Source organism: Vanellus vanellus, assembly GCF_965231255.1.
Source record: "Vanellus vanellus genome assembly, contig: HAP1_SCAFFOLD_263, whole genome shotgun sequence".
NCBI classification, from domain to species: Eukaryota; Metazoa; Chordata; class Aves; order Charadriiformes; family Charadriidae; genus Vanellus; species Vanellus vanellus.
The window spans coordinates 73202-92747 of NW_028126610.1; the positions used below are offsets into that span (position 1 = coordinate 73202).

General features: G+C 50.3%; 1 protein-coding gene across 1 annotated transcript in view; it reads right to left on the minus strand.

Annotated features, from left to right (window-relative positions):
• Nucleotides 1-604: 604 nt before the first annotated feature.
• Nucleotides 605-19546, minus strand: part of LOC309684899 (E3 ubiquitin-protein ligase TRIM36-like) — a gene marked incomplete at both ends in the record, with an annotated part of 62225 nt that continues 43283 nt past the window's right edge. Inside the window, 6 exons of the mRNA XM_082500738.1 lie at nucleotides 605-906; nucleotides 1192-1485; nucleotides 2027-2151; nucleotides 2803-3056; nucleotides 3989-4084; nucleotides 5166-5312. Coding sequence (XP_082356864.1) covers nucleotides 605-906; nucleotides 1192-1485; nucleotides 2027-2151; nucleotides 2803-3056; nucleotides 3989-4084; nucleotides 5166-5312 — 1218 coding nt within the window. The remainder of the gene's footprint in view (nucleotides 907-1191; nucleotides 1486-2026; nucleotides 2152-2802; nucleotides 3057-3988; nucleotides 4085-5165; nucleotides 5313-19546) is intronic.

The following is a 19546-nucleotide window of genomic DNA, read 5'->3' on the forward strand; positions in this document are numbered from 1 at the left end:
GAGATAGCCTCCCAGCCTGCAGTTCCTAGACACATCCAGGCTTACTACAACTGTAATTGAGAGCTGGAAATCTTTTTGCTGGTTTATCCACTGCACTTTGGCTTGTGCTCAGTAGCACTCCAGTGTCACATGCAAATCTATAGCCTGGGATGAGCCAGTGACTTGGAATCCACCATGACGCAAGCTACAGCAAAGACACACAGATATGCACAGTGAACATTGTACCTCTGAGTGGCTGCCAAACCTAGTATGCTAAGGGAATTAAGGCAGAATCTTACTATTGACAACTAAGCATTGCTTCAATCTTGCAAATGATGCTTTTTTTTCTCTTTTTTAACCTTCTTGCTTTAACTGACATATCTTGATATCTGTAGAAACCCGATTTCTTTCCCAGAAAGAAAGAAAATAGGACTCTGGACAATTAGAACATCTTCCTACTAATAGTAGAGGATGAACAGGACAACCTGCTTACACTATATCCTTCAAGCCACTTCCCACTGCTTAGGTTCATCTTGTATACTAATTGAGACCAGGCTCGCTCTTAATTTATTTTTTAAAAAGCCATCTCCTTATACAAAACATGTATTAAGCAAGAGTCTGCAATTTACCTTGGGCTGGTCACATCATGGGTATTATGGAACAACTTCTGTATCTTGTTGCTAGAAACAACTCCCACTTTCACCAGGTAGGAATAGGCTTCCACGTGAAAAGCCCAGAAGTGCTTCCCTTTGGCAATCCCAGTGTCGCCAATGATGTAATCCAGGGTTGTGTAGCATCCGACCTGCATGCGCTCAGACCCCAGCAGTAGAGGAAATCCAGCCCTACTTTCCACAGAGGTTCTTCCTGGGTTCAGCAGGAGATGTTCACTGTTGTACCCGCATTTGTCATCAAAAAGAAAACTGAGAACTGAAAAACAGCATCCCAAAAAATTTTCTCTTAGTTAAGTATTTCTGTGCTTATAAACTATATTTTAAGTCATGCTGGCACTAGAATTCCTCGCTTTTAAAGGCTACCAGGAACATTACGCAAGCTAACACAGTCTCAGTATGCTACCTACTTAACCTGTTTGTTAACAGTGCTTTTAAACATGTATACAACCGGTAACAGTGTAGTAGAAGTCTGGGAGCTACTGGAAACCACCTACAGCTCTTAACACCACCAGCAGCTCGTGGACATAAGAAAACCCAATACCTGGGGCTGGAGGCGTACGCAAGATAACTTCTCGGCTCCAAGGGCTAGAGATGGATCCTTTATATCCTCGAACTCTGAAGGCATAGCTGCTGTCGTCATCGAGATCAGATATTACTTTGCTCTTGCTGCAAACTTCGATCTCCTGCCACGTTGTACTCTCCTCTTCTCTATGAAGCTTATGATACTCAAGAACATAGATATCAGCTGAGTCTGTCTTCCCAGGGCATTCCCAACTGATCAGAGCTTTGTTGTACATTTTGCTCTGCTCTTCATTGATTTCTGGTATTTCTAGACCTGGAATGACAGAGATTTAGGAGAAAAAAACCTCAAATGTAGATACATGTTGTTTTAGAATTAAACACAGAAGCCCTTTGTTGAGTGGCTACAGCACTGGGGGGACAGTGGGGGGGGGAAATCTGACTCAGTCAAAGAGTGCAGATGAGGATGGGTCTGTTCATGCACTTAAATCCTTTCTGGTTTTACTTTGAAAGTTGTATTATTTATTTTTGCTGGCAACTAAAAAACCATATAAAAACCTATTCTTTTCTGTCGTGCAATCACGACAAAAAGCTGCTAGGAAGACCTAGTATTACTTAACTACAATATTTTGGAAGCCAATGTAAACTGGTTCTGAATGCCATGGCATCTTAGCTTCTTTATCAAAGCTGAAGCTAGCATTGCTGCCAGGTAACGCCTTGTGAATCACAGAGGCAGAAGGGACAATGCAAGTCACAAGATTGAGTTCTGCAACTGCAGCCCTGCACAAGTTTTGCCTCTTTCCAGAGAAGCCCTTAAAGCTATAACTCAAGAAAGACGTGATGCTCTCATAATTTGCCATTGGAATGGAAGGACAAGTCACCAAGGATCTCTTCTTGCTTGGCTATGTCCATCACAAAGTCCTCGAAAGTAGTTTCAGCTGCTGGCTTGAAGCTCTTGAGAGATTCAGTAGCTTTTTGGATTCTGAAAGCACAGAAGCAGAGGGATGGCAGAAGAGGGAAAAAGGAATTCACATGGGTGCATTCCTTAGAGCAAAACCGCTAGGTTTTGCTTTAAAAAAAGTTCTCTTTTCAGGTACTTACTCACGTGTCCCAGAAACTTGTCTCTCTAGACAGAATTAAAATGCAAAATTTAAAGGCCTTTTGTACATCAGTGTAAAGATAACTAACAGGGAATCTTTTGGTTGGCAGAGCATTTTAACAATTTGGGGCATTACATTCAAAGAACAAAATAGGTGTGAAGCGCTAATGGAGCACAACTATTCAGATCAAAGAGTTTAAAGCCAGAAGAGACCTGTTAGATTAACTTGCAAATACCCGATGCAATCTCTGAGCAAAGGACTGTATCAGTGAGCTGAATGGGTTACCCTTCCACTGCAGTCCTACTGAAGAAGGCTAGGCGTTGGCGCAGGACAGAGCCCCTCCTCTGGGCTGTTTTTTAACGCACGCTGTAATATAGGAATTTCTACTGAATGGTACCGGGACCGCCTCTGAGGCTCTGCAACACAAAGTACTTGCATTCAGTACTTTCCTAGCAGGTGTCCAAAGAATATGACTGACCAGACATCCCTGGAACAGTACCTGTACCTCGAACGGAAGATAATTAATAAGATACCTGACGTGAAGTTGTTTTGCTGTTTGAACAAAACAAGATGGATCGGTTTCTTTAAGCAGTTCTTGAGCAAGTCCTACAAGGCCATTATTTTCCAGGAGCCCTTGAGATTCTTCTGCTTGTGTTTGCAATTTTTCCAGCCTTAAATTCTTAGAAGCTTCAGTTGCCCTAAGAGCTGCGGATTTCTTCTCTTCCAGGACATGAGATAATTTCTCAAAACTCTGAGATGCTTCTTCTTTAGCTCTTTCACTGTTGCACTAGGAGGGAACAAAAGACATTTTAGACGGATCCCACAGCACTGTGGCTGTGTACAGAAATGTACTTAGGGTTGTTCAAGAGATCAGAGCAAATTAGTCATCTGTTTGACTGCCAAGACTAACGAGCTTTGTTATGCTCTTCAACACTGAAAATGCAATCAGCACTGCACCCAAGCTAGTAAGCGTCTCCTACGTTAACACAGAGAGGAAAGAGCAGGAAATTATTCCTCCGATTATGTATTGAGTTACGCACAGCGTTTGTCTAAATAGTTCATGGAAAAGCACTGTAAAAGCAAGTCAGCGTCTGAAGTCTTCATGCCCAAGACCTAGGTGCTCTTCCACCTTCCCCAGTCACCCTGAACTGGGAGTCCAGCCCAGTTTCTCCCCTATGCCCTGTAGTGCCACCTCTGATGAGTGCCCTGGATTAAAGGAACTATGAAGCACAAAGGCCATCTGCAGCAAGATACAGGCAGGGCCAGGAGCTCCTGCCAATTTTTGCCATTGCGTTTTTCCGCTCGTATGTGAGCTCCCAGCTCTGACTCTTCTGCAGGGAGATTTTGCCCTTAATTCTGACTTCACTGCAACATCCTCAAGGTAAACAGACAGCATAAATTGTGCAGCACCACTCATATGCAAGAGCTGTAAGTCTAACCCACCTCTCTTTGGGTAAGGTATCAAATAAGCTTTATGTCAATTAAATTCACAGCAGCACCCAAAACTTAACTTCCCTCTGTAGGTTGCCCAAATTTCCCACACTGTCAGGATTAGGTCTTATCGTCTGTGACTCAGAACCAACACAAACTGTTCAGAAATGGTTTTGCTGGCTAACAAAAAAAAACCCCAAAGGATCTGGAACACTTCACTGTTCCATTTGGAGTCCCTGCTGTGTCCTTGCAAGGTCCATCCCCAGACAACCCACAAGCCACTCTCACCTCTGTTTCTTTCAGCAGCAGATCCAGCTGCGTGATGCGAGCTTTCACCTGGCTCTCCTTACTGATGAGGTACTCGATATCTTTTGAAAGCTTCTCCTGTTAAAATAAAACAGCAAACTGGCAGGCAGAACAAGGGCATCCCACCCAAACTGACAACAAGCACAGGTGGGCCACCCAGCCAGCACTCAGTTTCTGTAGTTACGAGGACAAGAGCCTGCCATCAGTTATGAGCAGCAACCCTGCGGAGAACTGCTCAGTGACCCGCCATGACTGGCCCGGGACATCAGGCCACTGCCATGTGCAGGACTGGTGGCACAGCCTCTGAGGAGAAGAGGTGACAGCCTCAGCTGGCTCATCCTTCCCCAGCCACAGCAGTCACCTTCTCTCTTAGGCTAGGAACACGAGTCTTCAAGACATTACCAGAACTAATAGAAAAGCCTCATAGGTTATTAACTCATCTGTAGTAAGGTTTGCTAGAAAAATGAGTGGTTGGAAACTTGAACTTAGGAGTGTCTCTGCACTTCCTTAGTTGCAAGAGTTAACAGCTGTACAGGAAAAGCCTTGCAAACAGGCGAGGAGGCCAAAGAGCAGAAGGCAGGCTGGGATGGGCTTTTTTTTTTTTTTTTTCTCTCCTGTGAGCAAGAGAGGAAGCAAAGGAAGAAGAGGAGGCAGCAGCAATCATTCTTTAATAACAAAGCAGTGTTTGCAAGTCTGCCCTGTTGTATGGTGCTTAGGGAATCAACAGCTCTGCAACTTCAAAAACATACAGCGTCCCAGCAGATAACTGCCGATGCAGATTCTTCAGGAGTGCTTCTGAAGTATAAGCTAACCCAAGCCACAAGGACACTTGCCTTAAAAAAGCCAGATTGTAAACCATTAACTTCTTAAACCTTCTGCATTGGTCAGTACTGATGCACAGTTGGCTAACATAAGGTGGAAGCGCTTTTAAGGGGTTCTGTTTGAAGCCTCATAGAAAATATAGTTTAGTTTCTTAGCCGCACACTATGTCACACTAATATATACATTAACAGATGTTGCACAGCAGCATGCCTCATGACTCGTTCAGTGTCCTCCAAACACACGTCCTGGCATCCTGCCAGGGGAAGTTTGCCCTTAAACCCGAGGCTCAGTGCTCTTCCCCCTTCTTAAGGCCAGGTCCAACAATATTTACTTTTACCTTAAAGGTTTTGTAGGCAGTGCTTATGGTTGTTACTCTGTGGTTTGCATGACATCCACCCGGTTTACATAGACGACAAACAGGCCTTCTGCAGGTTTCACAGTACATGTTTACCCTCTCCATTTCATGTTCTGGACACATCAAAATCTGGAAGAAAAAAAAAGAGAGCAGAGAGAATGCAGGTGTCCTTCCAAAAACTGAGGTGCTCAACAAACCACCAAAACACTCAATTATCCCACAGCAGCGTCTGACTTATCAGTGGGTATTTTTTATATTCTGTTTATCTTCCACCTTTTACATTTGTCCATGCCAGTGAAAGCCAGCAGATGAAAACAAACAGTTTCACCAGGTTTACAGTGAGTGAACCTGTAGCAATGTCTGTGTACACATCACATAGCCTCCATACTGCAATCAACCATTTTGCTAATCCCTGAAGCTGTCTGCACACCTCAAGCTCCCCGCACTCCAGTTCGGAGATGTAAATGCAATACAGAACATGTCCACCCTGTCAAATTTAACCCTGTTCACACCGGCATCTCTTGAAACACCTATGAACTGTTTCTTAAAGCAAGAGTTGACATAATACTGTAATGACTGAGGTCTAAGCTAGACTCTGACCAGCCACATAGCCATTGCTCTTGGAGCAACAAATGAAACGCATCCACCACCACCAGTCACAGCCATCTTAAAGACAAAAGGCCCCAGTGTTTCAATTTTTCTGTCTGACTCCAATTACAAGTTGCTCATGCTGAGCGCTAATTCCAGCAACAGCTTAAACAGCACTGTAAAAAACCTGGTGTTCACTAAAACTCATCTTTCAAAAACTGAGCGTGTTGAAATAACTGCTCAAAGAGGGAAAAAGTGCCGCTCAACTCCAAGATCATGCAACAGATAAAGCCATCTAAAAGGCACATAAAGTAGCGTAAACACGGACACTCAAAGCTAAGGTTGCAGACCATCTCCAAAACCAACTCTCAAGCTCCAAATGTTATCTTAGGCTATGGTGAAAAGCCCAAAGACAAAGGAAATGTTCAGGAAAATTAGCTGTGCAGGCAGACATCTCCAAAAACTGCAGTCATGCTGTTAGTCTGTGGAAGCAGTTTTTCCACAGCAGTGCACAGTCACACCTAACGGAAACTGCACACTTTTATTCATCTCCTCGTGTAAGTAAGAATTACAGCCTGCAAGCTAGAGACCGAAGAGGTCAGCAGATTACCTCGTCTAGTTCTCTCAGAATTCAAGAACAATCAGCCCAGTATCTGCTTCTCCCATCCCCACCACACACGTTACAAAGTGCTCTCCAGTCTGGTTGTGAATGAAAGCGGGTTTATGAAAGGTGGGTTAACCTTGACCAGCAGCCAGACAACAACCAAGCTGCTCACTCGCTCCCCGTCCTCAAGATGATACGAGGGGAAAGATGATCATGGGTCAAAACAAAGACAGGGAAATCACTTACAAATTATCAGTTCATTGCCAAGTCAAGTAGACTCGGATAGTCAGAAACTATGACTAAATATTTTAGACCATTCCCCCACCCCACTTTTTTTTTTTTTTCCCCTAGGCTCAAATTACTCCTTCATTTGCATTTGCATTTCTTCTTCTCACTCCCGCCTGGAGAGGCACACGAGGGATGGGAAATGGAGGATTACAGTCAGTGCATAACACTCCATCTCTGCTACTCCTTCCTCATTATAAGTTTCCTCTCTTCATCACAGGTCCTCTCCACAGGAGACCAAGGTGTTTGTGGCCAAGGGGATCTGTTCTCATTTCTTTCTGTCTTACTTTTGTCCTCTACACTCACAGAATGGGTGAGGTTGGAAGGCACCTCTGGAGACCGTGTAGTCCAAGCCCCAGCTGAGGCAGGGTCAGCTACAGCAGGTTGCTCAGGACCTTCTCTCGGTGGGTTTTGAATAACTCCGTTATTAGAGACTCCACCACCTCTCTGAGACACCTGTTCCAGTGTTTGTTCACCCTCAAAATTCAAAGCTCACTGGGAACTCCTGAGGGTTTGGAAGATCTCCATTGGTGGAGAGTTAACAACCTCTTTGGGCAGTTGCAGTGTTCCAGTGGTTCCAGGGTTTGACAACCTTCCGAGTCTACTCACTGGGAACTCCTGAGGTACAGTTGGCTCCCTTGCCTTCATTCCCTCCCATCAGGCATTGAGACACCTTAATAAGGTCTCCCTGAGCCATTTTTTCTCCACACTGAACAGCCCCAGATCTCTCAGCCTGAAGAGGACTTCAGGTGTGTAGGGGCCATCGTGTCCACAGGCAGGTCCATGAAACTCTCCACGACAACGGAGACAGGAGATGTGATGGGACACCGTACCACAGACCTATGGCACATCCTCCGCTTGAACGGCAGGTAACCGTGGCTGAAGAAGACACCAGAGGGGAAGGAAACACTGGAAACTCTTGGGGAGAGTGAAAGAGGGAACGGGGAAGGAGGGCTAAGACAACAGTGACAGGAAAGGAGAAGAGACAAATTGTCCCTTCCCAGGGGCGGGCTCACAGGGGGCGGGCTCACAGGACACAGCCAAGGGGGGTGAAGATGTCTATAAGAGCGTCCCACCCTGTGCCTGAGCTCTGCTTCCAGCAACAATGGCCCAAGGAGCTGCTCAGACATGCAAGTTTATGCATGTACCTTCAGACAGCGCTGAGTAAGAAAGCAAGGCCTGGAGTTACTAGGAACCAATTAAGGAAGCTAATTATGGCCTTCAAGCATGAACTGAAGTCCTCCAACTTCTCCAATAACCAAAGCACCCACTGAACCTTGCTCCCAGACAGAACCGCTGTCCTGAGGATAACAGTTATTGCCCACCATGTCAGGGATGAGGTGGACTCTCCTTCCCAGGCCCAAGGGGGTTAAACCCACACCTTAGACTGAAATAACGACTTTTCAGAGCAGCACTGGCACAGTTGGAAGCCCATCATCACCTGAAGGGCTCTGAGCTCTGCACCAGGCCAGTGCCCCTGGACGCCACGGCCACGGCACGAGGAAGCAGTGACTCGGGGCACTTACAGTCACCGTGAGGTTCTCCCAGGTGATGCCAGACACATTGATCTTGTTGCTCTCCCAGAACTGCAGGGTTTCGTTGCTGGGATGGGTCGGTGCCTCACCCTTACAGCTGGGAGGAGAGAAGCCAAGACAGAGGTGAGGGGAAGGCATGGAGGTGCAGCCCTGAGCTCCTGCCAAGGGGCAGCGGCACTTTAGGAGGAAGAAACCCACTAGGAGATGGTGAGGAAGTCCAGCTTGCTGTGCGTGTGCACAGGGTAGGCCTCTCGCAGGTGACTCAGCTTCTCCAGAGCCTCATAGATGAAGATGATGCAGATGAGGGAGGCGAAGGCTTCTTTGGTGAAGCGGGTGATGTAGCACACCAAAGAGCTAGCGTCAGTGGCCACAAGCACTATGCAGAAGAAGGCGGTCCACAGCCCAATGCACGCCCGTAGAGATAGGAGAGCGCGTAGTCCCTGGGAAAGCAAAAGAAAACGCAGGGTGGAGAGGGCAGCAAGAGGCTCTGAGCCATGCCTTCCTTTGGGGAAAGTCGGCAGCAATTCAGGAGCGTGTCAAGGCTGCGGATGGTAAATGCAGTTTCCACGTCCTATGACAGACAGCCTCGGGGCTGCGGCGCAGGGTGTGGGCCCGCAGGAGGAGAGGCCAATTATTTAATTATCATTCTTTAACAATTACCTTGTGTTAATGCCTCGGAGGCTAATTGAGGTCAGGTCCCTGTTGTGGAAGGTGGTGTTCTCCCACATCACCCCGATGCCCTAACAGCGAAACCGGCTGGGTTTGCACCCAGTTACCTGCTGCCAGCAAGTTGGGGCTTCATAATAAATTTAATTGCAATAAGAGAGGTTAATCTCCCATCACAGTTGCCACAACAAAAAGACTGTCATGGAAAATATCCATTTTGCCTGAAAAGCTCCTGCTTTTTCAAAAATCATCAAAACATTTGACCAGAGAACTGTTTGGATATGTGGGTAAAATATATTTCCACTTCCAGCAAAAAACATGCAAAAAAGTGCCCGAGTTTGTACTGAGAGGAAAGCAAATCTTCCCTCATTCCCAAACCAGAGTCATTTGTCTCATCTTCCCTGTGCAGCCCATCTCGGGCATCCATATCCTTGTGGTTTCTCCTCCTCCTGCTCTTTCACTTTAACTCTAAAAACCCTGAACCACCCATCCATCCTTCAGAGACCGAGGGCTCCTGCACCGTCACATACTAAAGCAGCAGCGCGTGATGTCTGTGACACAGAAGACAACTTAAATCTACCAACTTCCACTAAGAAAAACATCTTTTCTCCATCCCTGCCTTCTTCTGAAGGCGCTCGCAGCACCTGGCCGCAGCAGCCAGCCTTACTTGCGGAATTTGTAGAGGATCTTCTTGAACACGAGGACGGGGCCGGTGCTGCCGAGGATGGCGAGAGGTTGCCCAGCAAAGAGGAAATACACCACGCCGGTCATGGATGCGCCCAGCAGCGACTCCATGGCACTCTGTCCAGGGAAGAGAGGCAGCAGCGAGTAATTAAATCATTAGAGGGAAAACCACAAGTGCAAATTCACTGCAGCAAGGACTTTTGCATGAGTGTTGTCCTCCCTCGTGCCACCCAACAGAGAGAGGTGCTCACTATGTGGCTGTTGGTCGCCTCCCCCAGCAGTCCCCCAAAGGTGATTGATGACGGGGGACTTGCAGGCACAGTAGAGGAAGAGGAAGGACGCCAGACACTGTAGGCTCAGACCATCCCGAAAGTCACTCCAGAACCAGGGGGCTTTTCGCTTCACATCCCGGATCAAACATCTCCAGAGTGGGAGACTCCACAACCTCTCTGGGCAGCCTGTTCCAGTGCTCCACTACCCTCAAAGTGAAGAAGTTCCTCCTCATGTTAAGATAGAACTTCCTATGTTCAAGCTTGTGCCCATTACCCCTCGTCCTATCAATGAGCACCACTGAAAAAAGACTCCTCCCATCCCTCTGGCATCCTCCCTTTAAGTATTTGAAAGCATTAATAAGATTCCCCCTCATTCTTCTTTTCTCTACACTAAAGAGACCCAAGTTCCTCAGCCTTTCCTCATATGAAAGATGTTCTAATCCCCTAATCATCTTCGTAGCCCTTTGCTGGACCCTCTCCAGCAGATCCCTGTCTTTCTTGAACTGGGGAGCCCAGAACTGGACGCAGTACTCCAGATGCGGCCTCACCAGGGCAGAGTAGAGGGGGAGGATGACCTCCCTCCACCTGCTGGCCACACTCTTTTTGATGCACCCCAGGATGCCATTGGCCCTCTTGGCCACCAGGGCACATTGCTGGCTCATGGTCATCCTGTTGTCCACCAGGACTCCCAGGTCCCTTTCCACAGAGCTGCTGTTTTCTTGCAATGGGGCTGATCGTGCCCGATGTCCGCAGGTGGCTGAAGTTTGAGGAGGACGTGGAAGACGGCAGCGAACGCTGGAGCAAGCCCTACGTGGCCATCGATTGGCAACAGTTCAGCCCTAAATATTGGGCTGGCCCCTCTCCCCCGGGTCTGGCCAGGCTTGCACAGAGCCATGGAGAAGGAGAACCATCTGTTCCACCTCTGCATAAGGATGGGCCACTTTCCTTCCCCACGTTTCCATTTTTAAAGGCAGGATCCCTCTAAGGAAGACCAGCCTCAATCCATTATGCCTTCAACTGCCTCCCAAATAATGCCACTTTCCCTCAGAAGAACAGCAAACCACACCAATCAGCCACACGGACCTGCTTGCAGAGGACCCCGGCACCCACGCAGCCCCGAGGAGGCTCATGAATGCTGCGGCGGGACTTACAGTGGTAGCCCTGCTCCACTGGGGCACAGTCCTCCCGTTCCTTCTTCCGATGCTTCTGGCGGTGGGGTCGGTGGTGCCGGTGGCTTTGCCTCACCAGCGGCATCCGCATGCCCATGGACAGGGTGTGGTGGCCTGCAAAAAAAGCAGCGTTCTCATCACTCTCGATATTGCGGAGACGGTTGACGCCGCTGCCATGATTAAACCAGCACAGCCATCCCAGGAGGAAACACCAACTTCTCTTCATTTTAGTTTCACTGCATTCCTGAATGTCAGAGACCCGTCCCTTTTTCCAAGCCTGTTTTACTCTAACTTTGCAACAACAGAGCAACAACAAGCGATGGCTCCGGGTCACCTAAAAGTGCCCTGAAAGTATCAACCCTCGTCTCAAATTCCAGCTTCGGCTCGACAACACTCAGACCTGCTCATTAAGCAGCCACAGAAGGTAATTATTTTTAAAATCTTTGTCGGCACAAGGCGACAAGAGGAGATCCAATTAGTCCCGTGATAATGAAGTCTGGAACAAAAAAAAAGAAAATCACAGCCCTGTGTCTGCAGCCATCAAATTATTCTCCTGACCTCTCCAAGCCAAGAGCAGCCTCTGAGAAAACAAGCTGGGAACTGCCCAGCTCTGTGGCCAACACTCACACCACAGATGCCGCGGGGGCTTTTTCCCCTCTGTCGAAAAGCCACAACGTTAAAAAAAATGTGAAAATAACTGTGCTTGTTTATTTAGAAGCACGCCACGTTTCGCTGCAGGTGATGCGTACACTGAGCACAGGACGCGGCAGGGACTTTGCGCAACGGGAAAATGCGTGGGGCTGGTGCCACCTCTCCCGACTCACCTTCCAGCTCCTCCTTCTCATAGTGAATATTGGCAACGGTGCTCGTTCTTCCCTGGTCCATCACCGCCTCCTCGGCGTGTCTCTGTTTAGCGAGAAGAAGAAGGTACAAGTTGGGGCCAGGTGAGGAGAGCTCCCTTACGTCCTCCCAGTCATGACCCATCCCCGCGGCCACGCGAGCCAACGAGCATCACACCTCTGCGTGTCTCCTCCTTCAGGCACAGCCCTAAAAACACGGACTTGGAGGAGGTTTTTTTTCCCCTACCCAAATAAAACCACCTGTAATGTCACCTGTATTGTATACACCGTGAGTCTGGAAGGATTTACTAAAAGGGGAGACAATTGAGTGTTTCAAACCAAAACCAAACGTCCTGCTTCATTCTTGTGGTTCCTTTCGAAAAATTAAAATAGGGATTTCCAAACTGGGGGTGGGGTGCGGAGACCCAACCCCACACTTTTGAGCACAGCCAGTTTCATTCTCCAAACGTGATACCTGCAGGACTCACTAGATGGCACTTGGCCACAGGACATGGCCACCACCAACCTCCAAAGGCCCTCAGAACCTACAAGGGTGAAGCTTCGTCTTCAGCCCAACCAGGCTCAGGCTTCTCTTGCTGCAAGCCCGCTTTCCACACAAAACTGCATTTTTCTCCTCAAAAAAAAAAAGCCAAGGGCTGACAGCTAATGCCCTCCTTGGCTGAAATACCACTGCCAGCGCTGCACAAAGAGCATCTGTGCCTTAAAAGCTGAAGGAGAACTACAGGAGTTCTCTTCTCCCCTTGCCCCCGGGGCTGGGGAAGCATCACTGGGATCACCGCGCTCAAAGAAATAAAAAACCAACCACGTCTCACACTCGAGTCGCAACTGCAGCTTTGAAAGGGCCTCCAGGAAACCCTTCTCTTTAGAGAAGAGCAAAATACCGGAAATCTGCTTTTTATCCCCCAAATTCCTGCTTCGACCGAATGGCATCACCTGCCGCCGCGCAGCAGCGACGCTCGGGGAAGCTCACACCTCCCACTCGCCAGCCAATTTAACGAGCAAAAGGAACAAACGTTCCCATCTGGGAATGAGCTTTTTCTGGCCCCCGAGTACTTTGTCCTTCGCCGCCGCTGCCAGGTGCCTGGAAAACATCAAAGCATCGAAACTGGGCTGGGAAAGGGGATGGCGAGCTCACTTTTGAGTTTCGGAGCAGAGAGTGTTGTTCCATCTCAAGAAAACTTCTCCAAATTATTATTTTGCTGCAGCAGTTTTTTTGTCCTAGCAGGAGAGAGAGGGATTTTTGACTGTCCTGCCTCAGTTTACCTGTCTCAGTGCAACTCCTCCAGTTAGAAAGAAAAATCTTTCCCTGGGGAAGCGTTGGTGTAATTGAGGATGAGGAAAAGTACAAAGCAGAGGTTCAGGTCCGGCTTTGAGTCCTCCCGGTGCCGGGGGAGGCCAAAAGCATCGCACGAGCAGGCAAACTTCCCACCTCGGCCCCCTCGTCCCGTCACACGCAAGCTGGACTGGCCACCAGCAGCAGGAGGGAGGATTAATGTAATTAATCTCGAGCAAAGTGTAATTAATAACACTGATCCCAGTGTTATAAGGGGATGAGGGGCCAAACTGGGGGAGCTGCTCTGGTGGCGGAGCAGGAGACCCCCCTCCTTGCCCCTCTCCATCTCCATCCTACCCAGACGAAGCCACCGGTCCTGTGGCTCCCTCCTTTGCTATCGTGGGGGTCAGCACCGTCCCCTGCGGGGATCCCTCTGGCTCCTGAGCCAGGATTTGGGCTGTGACGGGGACTGGACCCAGGAGAGGACACATCTCCAGAGCCCCAAAGTGGGGCTGTGAGGGGGGGGGGACACGCAGGTCACAGCTGAGCATCACCAGGACGTGACCGTCATCCCTTGCTGGTGGAGACGCAAATTCCTCTCCGTCTTTGCCGTGAGCTGTAATTTCAGGGCAGATTAATTAATTCCCCACCTCTCGTTTGCCCCCGAGAGCAGCTCCTGCAGCCGGGTCCCATGGGTGCAGCAGGGGGGCGGACAGGCCCTCCCCCAGGCTAAGGAAATGCAGAAAGATGGGGGGACCACCCAGCCACCTCCTGCCTGCACCCCAACACCAGGCGCATCCGCACAAGCGCCCGGTGGGACAATAGCTGAGGTGACCGGGTGGCATGGGGCTCTGTGGGGACAGTGGCCTTTGTCCCCCTGCTCTGAAGGGCCACAGCATCACCAGGGGGTCACATCGAGATGCGGAGGAGGGGACAAGGAGGGGGGGTCTGGTGGGGAGACCCCCAACAGGCATCGCCCAGGTGCCTCCCTCCCACACCCACCTTGGGTACCCCTCACCTCCCCCTTTGAGCCCCCACCCCTCCACCTTGCAGATGCCTTACACCCCCCTTCAGCGGCCTGCTGCCCCCCCTCCTTGCACACCCCCAGCACCCCATTTTAGACACCTACCACCCTCCTTACCCCCTCCAACCTTGCAGATGCCCTTCACTCCCCTTTCCATGGCCCTCACAGCCCCCCCCCTCCCCCCCGTGCAGATGCTTTGCCTCCCCCATTTGCCCCCACGCCCTGCTCCCCCTGCGTTTCCTCCCTGCCATGGGAAATGCCGCAGTGAGCAGCCATGGAGCATCCTCCAGCCACACCGGCGGCACGGCCCGCCCGGGGGTACCGGGCATCCCCCTCCCTGCCCCGGTGCCGCTGCCTCCCACCTGACAGCTGAGGACCCCATCGGCCCATTGCTGCTGGCGGGCATGGCAGGGCTGGGGGGAGATAATTGCTTGATAACGATACTCTTAAGACATCCAAACAAAACACCAACAAAAATCACTACCATCACAAAAATGAATAGGTTTCGCAATAGGCTTTGCAGCCGTCAGCTCAGGGCAAACTCAAAGCCATGCAAGATTTTGTTCAACCATCCGACTTCTATTGCCTCTCGTAGATTTCTGCCATCCAAGTAGAAGGCAAATTAATTTTTCTTATTTTCTCTTTTGACTGATTCCCTGTCCAATCAACACACCAAGGAGTAGATCGCATGTAATGCCATTCTCCGTGTTCTGCCGTCTTCCAAACTGAAGGGAACTGCATTCGAGAAAGTGCTCGAAAGCCCAGCAGCTATCACCTCTGTTTTGGACCCGCGCTTCAAGGAGATGCAGTTTCTCAGCCCCAGCCTGAGAAGCGAGCTGCACCAGCCAGTGAGAACCATGCTGTTGTGGGTTTGCAACCACCAGTCCCCATCTGCCACCCAGTCTGGGGTGCCAAACTCGGATTCCAAAGCCACAGGCGCAGATGCCGGCAGCCAGCTGCCTGCTCGCAAGGACCCATGCACCAGCGCCCCATCTCAGAGCATCTATGACATCCTTTTGGGGTAGGACCCGATGGAGAGCATACCCGAGATCCACCAGCAACTGGAAAACTACATCCTGGAGCCCCTCTGCAAGCGCAGCACCAGCTGCTGCGCTGGTGGAAGAAGAATGAGCATCGCTTCCCGGCCGTGGGGCGGCTGAGCCAGCAGTACCTCGCCATCCCCACCACTGCCTTCCTGCCAGACCAGGCCTTCGCTGCCGGGGAAAGCACCCTGGAGCATCGGTGCACTGTCCTGGCGCCGGAGAATCTGGTCCAAATTCTGTTCTTGCATCCGCATTCTGATTTTTTAGAATGCACAATTTTTGGGATGGCGACTGAGAAATTAGGTCTTGTGGTTCCCATTGAAACACCCATTAATTCATACAACCAAAACCCAGCCAAATGAAAAGGCGATGTTAAACCTCAGCCCCGAGGGAAAAGAAATGTGCCCGACCAGGTGCTAAAACGCGCTCTGGCAAACCACCCCCCCTCTCCAAACTGCAGTTTGCTCCAGGAAACTGACAAGTTTTCTTCCTCTGCAGCCTTAGCGAGGCTGTAGATTTTTCCACCCTGCAGGGAAAGAAACAATCCTCAAAAGCAGATGTTATTCTGCCTGCAAGGAAAGCTTTAAAATATTTTTCTTTTTTTAAAGGCAGAATGCCTAAATGGAACATCCGAGCTGGTTTCTCCATGAAAATAACACTTTGCACTTGCACAGCAAAGCAACGCTCATTAACCAATCTCGGAAAGCTTTGCAGGCATTAAGAAACACTCCAAGTAACACACCTGCGTGCACCCTGTAAGCACACGTGCAAAGAGGAATCCCCGTTTACACACCCCGGCTATATCAAACCGCACTATTTCCCTCACAAGCCATGATGGAAACGGGCCACGCTCCCATTCCTCGGCTCCAGAGCTCCAGCGATGCCGGGATCATGCCAACCCTCAGCCGCTGCGGGCATCAGCTCTGCTAACACCCCGCTGATGGGTCAGCGACAGGAATCTGGGAGCAGGAAGGGGATTGTACCACCCAGGCTCCCCAAAATCCCCCGCACTTAAGAGGAATGAGAATCTCAGGCTCCCCTAAGCCACCACATTTCTCACCGTGACCACTGCACTAACACCTAGAGCAGTTTTTAAGCAGCACGCACCAGGTTTAACCTCCACGCCTGAGAAAGTCCCTGTCCTAAGGGCTGCCGGTCCCCTCAGCCCAATGCAGGAGGCAGCAGCAAACCCCTCCAGACAGGGCAAGAGGTGCTTGTAAGAGTGACATCCAGCTAATAACCAAAAAGCACTTAAACCAACCCCAAACTTTGGAGACATTTAGTCTTGGGCCAGCAGCAGCATGTTGCTCAGTAAAGCACGCTTCCACGACTCCCCTCAATTAACCGTCACCTCCAGAGCCCGATCTCTGAAGGTGAGAAGTTCCTTTAGGTTGACTCTTGACATCCCTTTCCCTCCCACAGGCAACGAGACCCCAAGTATTTCCACTTGAGAGTGCAGTTCCCCTTCCACGGGCACCCAGCTCGCTCTGCAGTTTTGGATTATCACTCAGCAGGGAGTGCGGGAGTCGCGGCAGCAGTTGCATCGATAAGCAATCTGTGCAACAGTTCCTAAAACAGGGGCTGCCCACAATCAGAAGTTGACTCTTTGGTACAAACTCCCTCCACACCAGTCATCACACAGGGGGAAAAAAAACAACCAAGCTATTGTAGGGCTCAGTATTACCCATTTCTCCGCAGCTGGGCAGAAATACACACTTTTGCGGCTTTTCCCACACTGGAAAATTCAAAGCATTAGTACTAAGAAAAAGACTTCTTTTTCTAATGCCTCCGTTGGAGGGCTCCGGCACGTGGTCTGCAACGAGCGAATATCCACACAAAAACAAGCCCCAAAAGTCCCACAAAGCTGCTCTACCTCTTACGGTTTATTGCTGGGGTCCCCACCAACACCTAAACCCACGTCCCACCCCCCACACGGTACATCCTTTGCCATTTTGAACTCTGCTGCAAAACATTTTACCATTTTCCACCCCTCTTTCTTGGGAAAAGAAAGAGGGAACGAGACAACTCCAAACCGCTCTCTTTTATTTGATTTGCAGTGATCTGACAACCCCAGCCCTTCCCGCTGCCTTAGGCTTTGGGAAACAATTCAAGGGTCCTCAGCCACCAGTAAGGAACGAGCTGTTATTCATGGGCCAATCAGTAGAAACAGCAGCCCCGATCATTAGGAGAAAGTCTCATTTTTCAGTCATGGATTTTCACGGGTTTTGTTTTCAGGCCACCCAAACAGGGCGCGCTTTTATAGCCATCAGCAATTAAATTCTCTGTCCCTCCAGAAAAGCCTTTTCCTAAAGGCGCTCTCCTTCCAAGGGCAGACCCACAAAAAGAAGCCCACACTGCTTAATCCATTTCACAGAGAATTTCAAATGCAAACAACAATTAAACAGGACGTCTTTTCCCCGCTTCAGGGAAAGCCAGTAATATAGACCTTGGCAACAGATTTAGCAAATCTATCATTGTAATGCCTTTGCATTTCCCATTTCCACCTGGAGAGCAGGCTGAAAGGACTCTCATAAAAAAAACCAAACCAACCACAAAACATATTCCTGTCTAGGGGGTAATTTTATGAAACGATTTGAACACCTTAACGATTTGAACATCTTTTTACAGGTACAAGGCAACAAGAAACATTCTCGAGGTGAAAAAAAAGAAAACAACACCTATTCACCTCTTTACCCCAAAGATCTTTTCACCACATGGATTCCACCACCAATACACAGCTGCTAAATATCCCCGGCTGCTGCCGATCCGTAAGAAACCCTTCAAAATACAAGAGAACGCCAAGCCCGGCATGCTGACGGTGCTGCCAGGGCTGTGAGTCAGAGCTGGACAGAGTTGCAGCCCCTGAGGTTGAAATCAGACCCACGTTTAGGCACAACCCGGGGTTTTAAGCCTCGCTACAAACCAGACCCCCGCTTTTCAAGAAAAACAGGGAGATTCAACTCAAAATAAACCACGTTCTCGACGCCAAAGGGGTCCATGGCCGCCGCCGCCGCCCTTAGGGCCAGTTCCATGGGGCTTCGCTTGACCTGGAGCAGAACTCGTGGGCGTGAGGACAACGAGCCCCTTACACAAAATCTAAAGAAAAGGAAAATTTAAATAAGAGTTGCTGTTACTCACCCACCAAAGCCTAACCACTACAACTGGCCCTTTCACAACCAGGCCTGATCGCAGAAGAAAACTGAAATATCCCAATTCCCGGTTCAAACACAAGCCGTGGAGCTGCCCACACCCCACGTGTGGGCTGGGCAGACGGGGGGGCTCTTCTTCTCAAATCCCGCAGGAAGAGAAAGGGCAGGAGTGTTCTCCCAGCCCTGGAAGAGGCTGTGGGGAGAAGGTGGGAGGGAGGAAAAGGCTGCCCAGGAGTGGAGTCAGGGGAAGGAGAGGGCTCCATCCATAGGGGAAACGCCATTCCTGGCCACACAGGAGGCTGCGGGACCACCCTGGGGATGGATTTGGGGGCTCTCCCTGAGGGAAACACTGCTCCCAGCCATGCAGGAGGCTGTAGGGCAACGACAGAGATGGATTTGGGGCCTCTCCCTGAAGGAAACCCCATTCCCGGCCACGCAGGAGGCTGTGGGGACACCCCGGGAATAGGTTTGGAGACTCTCCCTGAAGGAAACCCCATTCCCGGACACACAGGAGGCTGTGGGGCCGCCCGGGGGACAGATTTGGGGGCTCTCCCTGAGGAGAGCCTGTGGGGAGGAGGGAGGCGGGGGCCGCCCCAGGGCCGGGGCCACTCCTGGAAGGGGAGGGGGGGATCTCCAGCCGCCCACGCGGGGCTGCCCGAAGCCTGAGGAGATGAAAAGAAGAGGAGAAAAGCCAAGAGTTCCCTCACCGCCATCGCCTCTCACAGCCCCGGCCCTCCCCGCCGCGCCTCATGGCGGCTGTGTGCGGTGTCACCTGAGCGGGGGGCGGCGGCTGAGGCAGGAAAAGGCGGGAGGGGAAGGGAAGGGCGGCGCCATTTTGAATGGGAGGAGAGGGGAAAGGGGGGGCGAGTGTGTGAGGGGAAGAGGTGTTGTGTGAGGGGGGAGTGAGGGGGGAATGGGTTTTCGGGAGAGGGAGGTTTGTAGGGCTGTGAGGTGTCTGTGAGAGAGGAGGCCCCGGAGGGAGGTGAGTGGAAAGGGCTGTGTGTGGAAAGAAAAGCTTTAAGGACAGGCCGGGCTGGGGAAAGGCGGTGGGCCCTGAGGGAGGGCTTGGGGACCGGGGCCGGAAGCGTGGGTTTGGGGGCAAAACTCTGGGAAAGAAACTGCAGGACAGGGCCAATCTGAGTATACAGTTTAGCGAAGCTTCAAGGAAAAGGTGACCAAACGCGCCTCTTGTCCTTTTGTGGGCTGGTTTT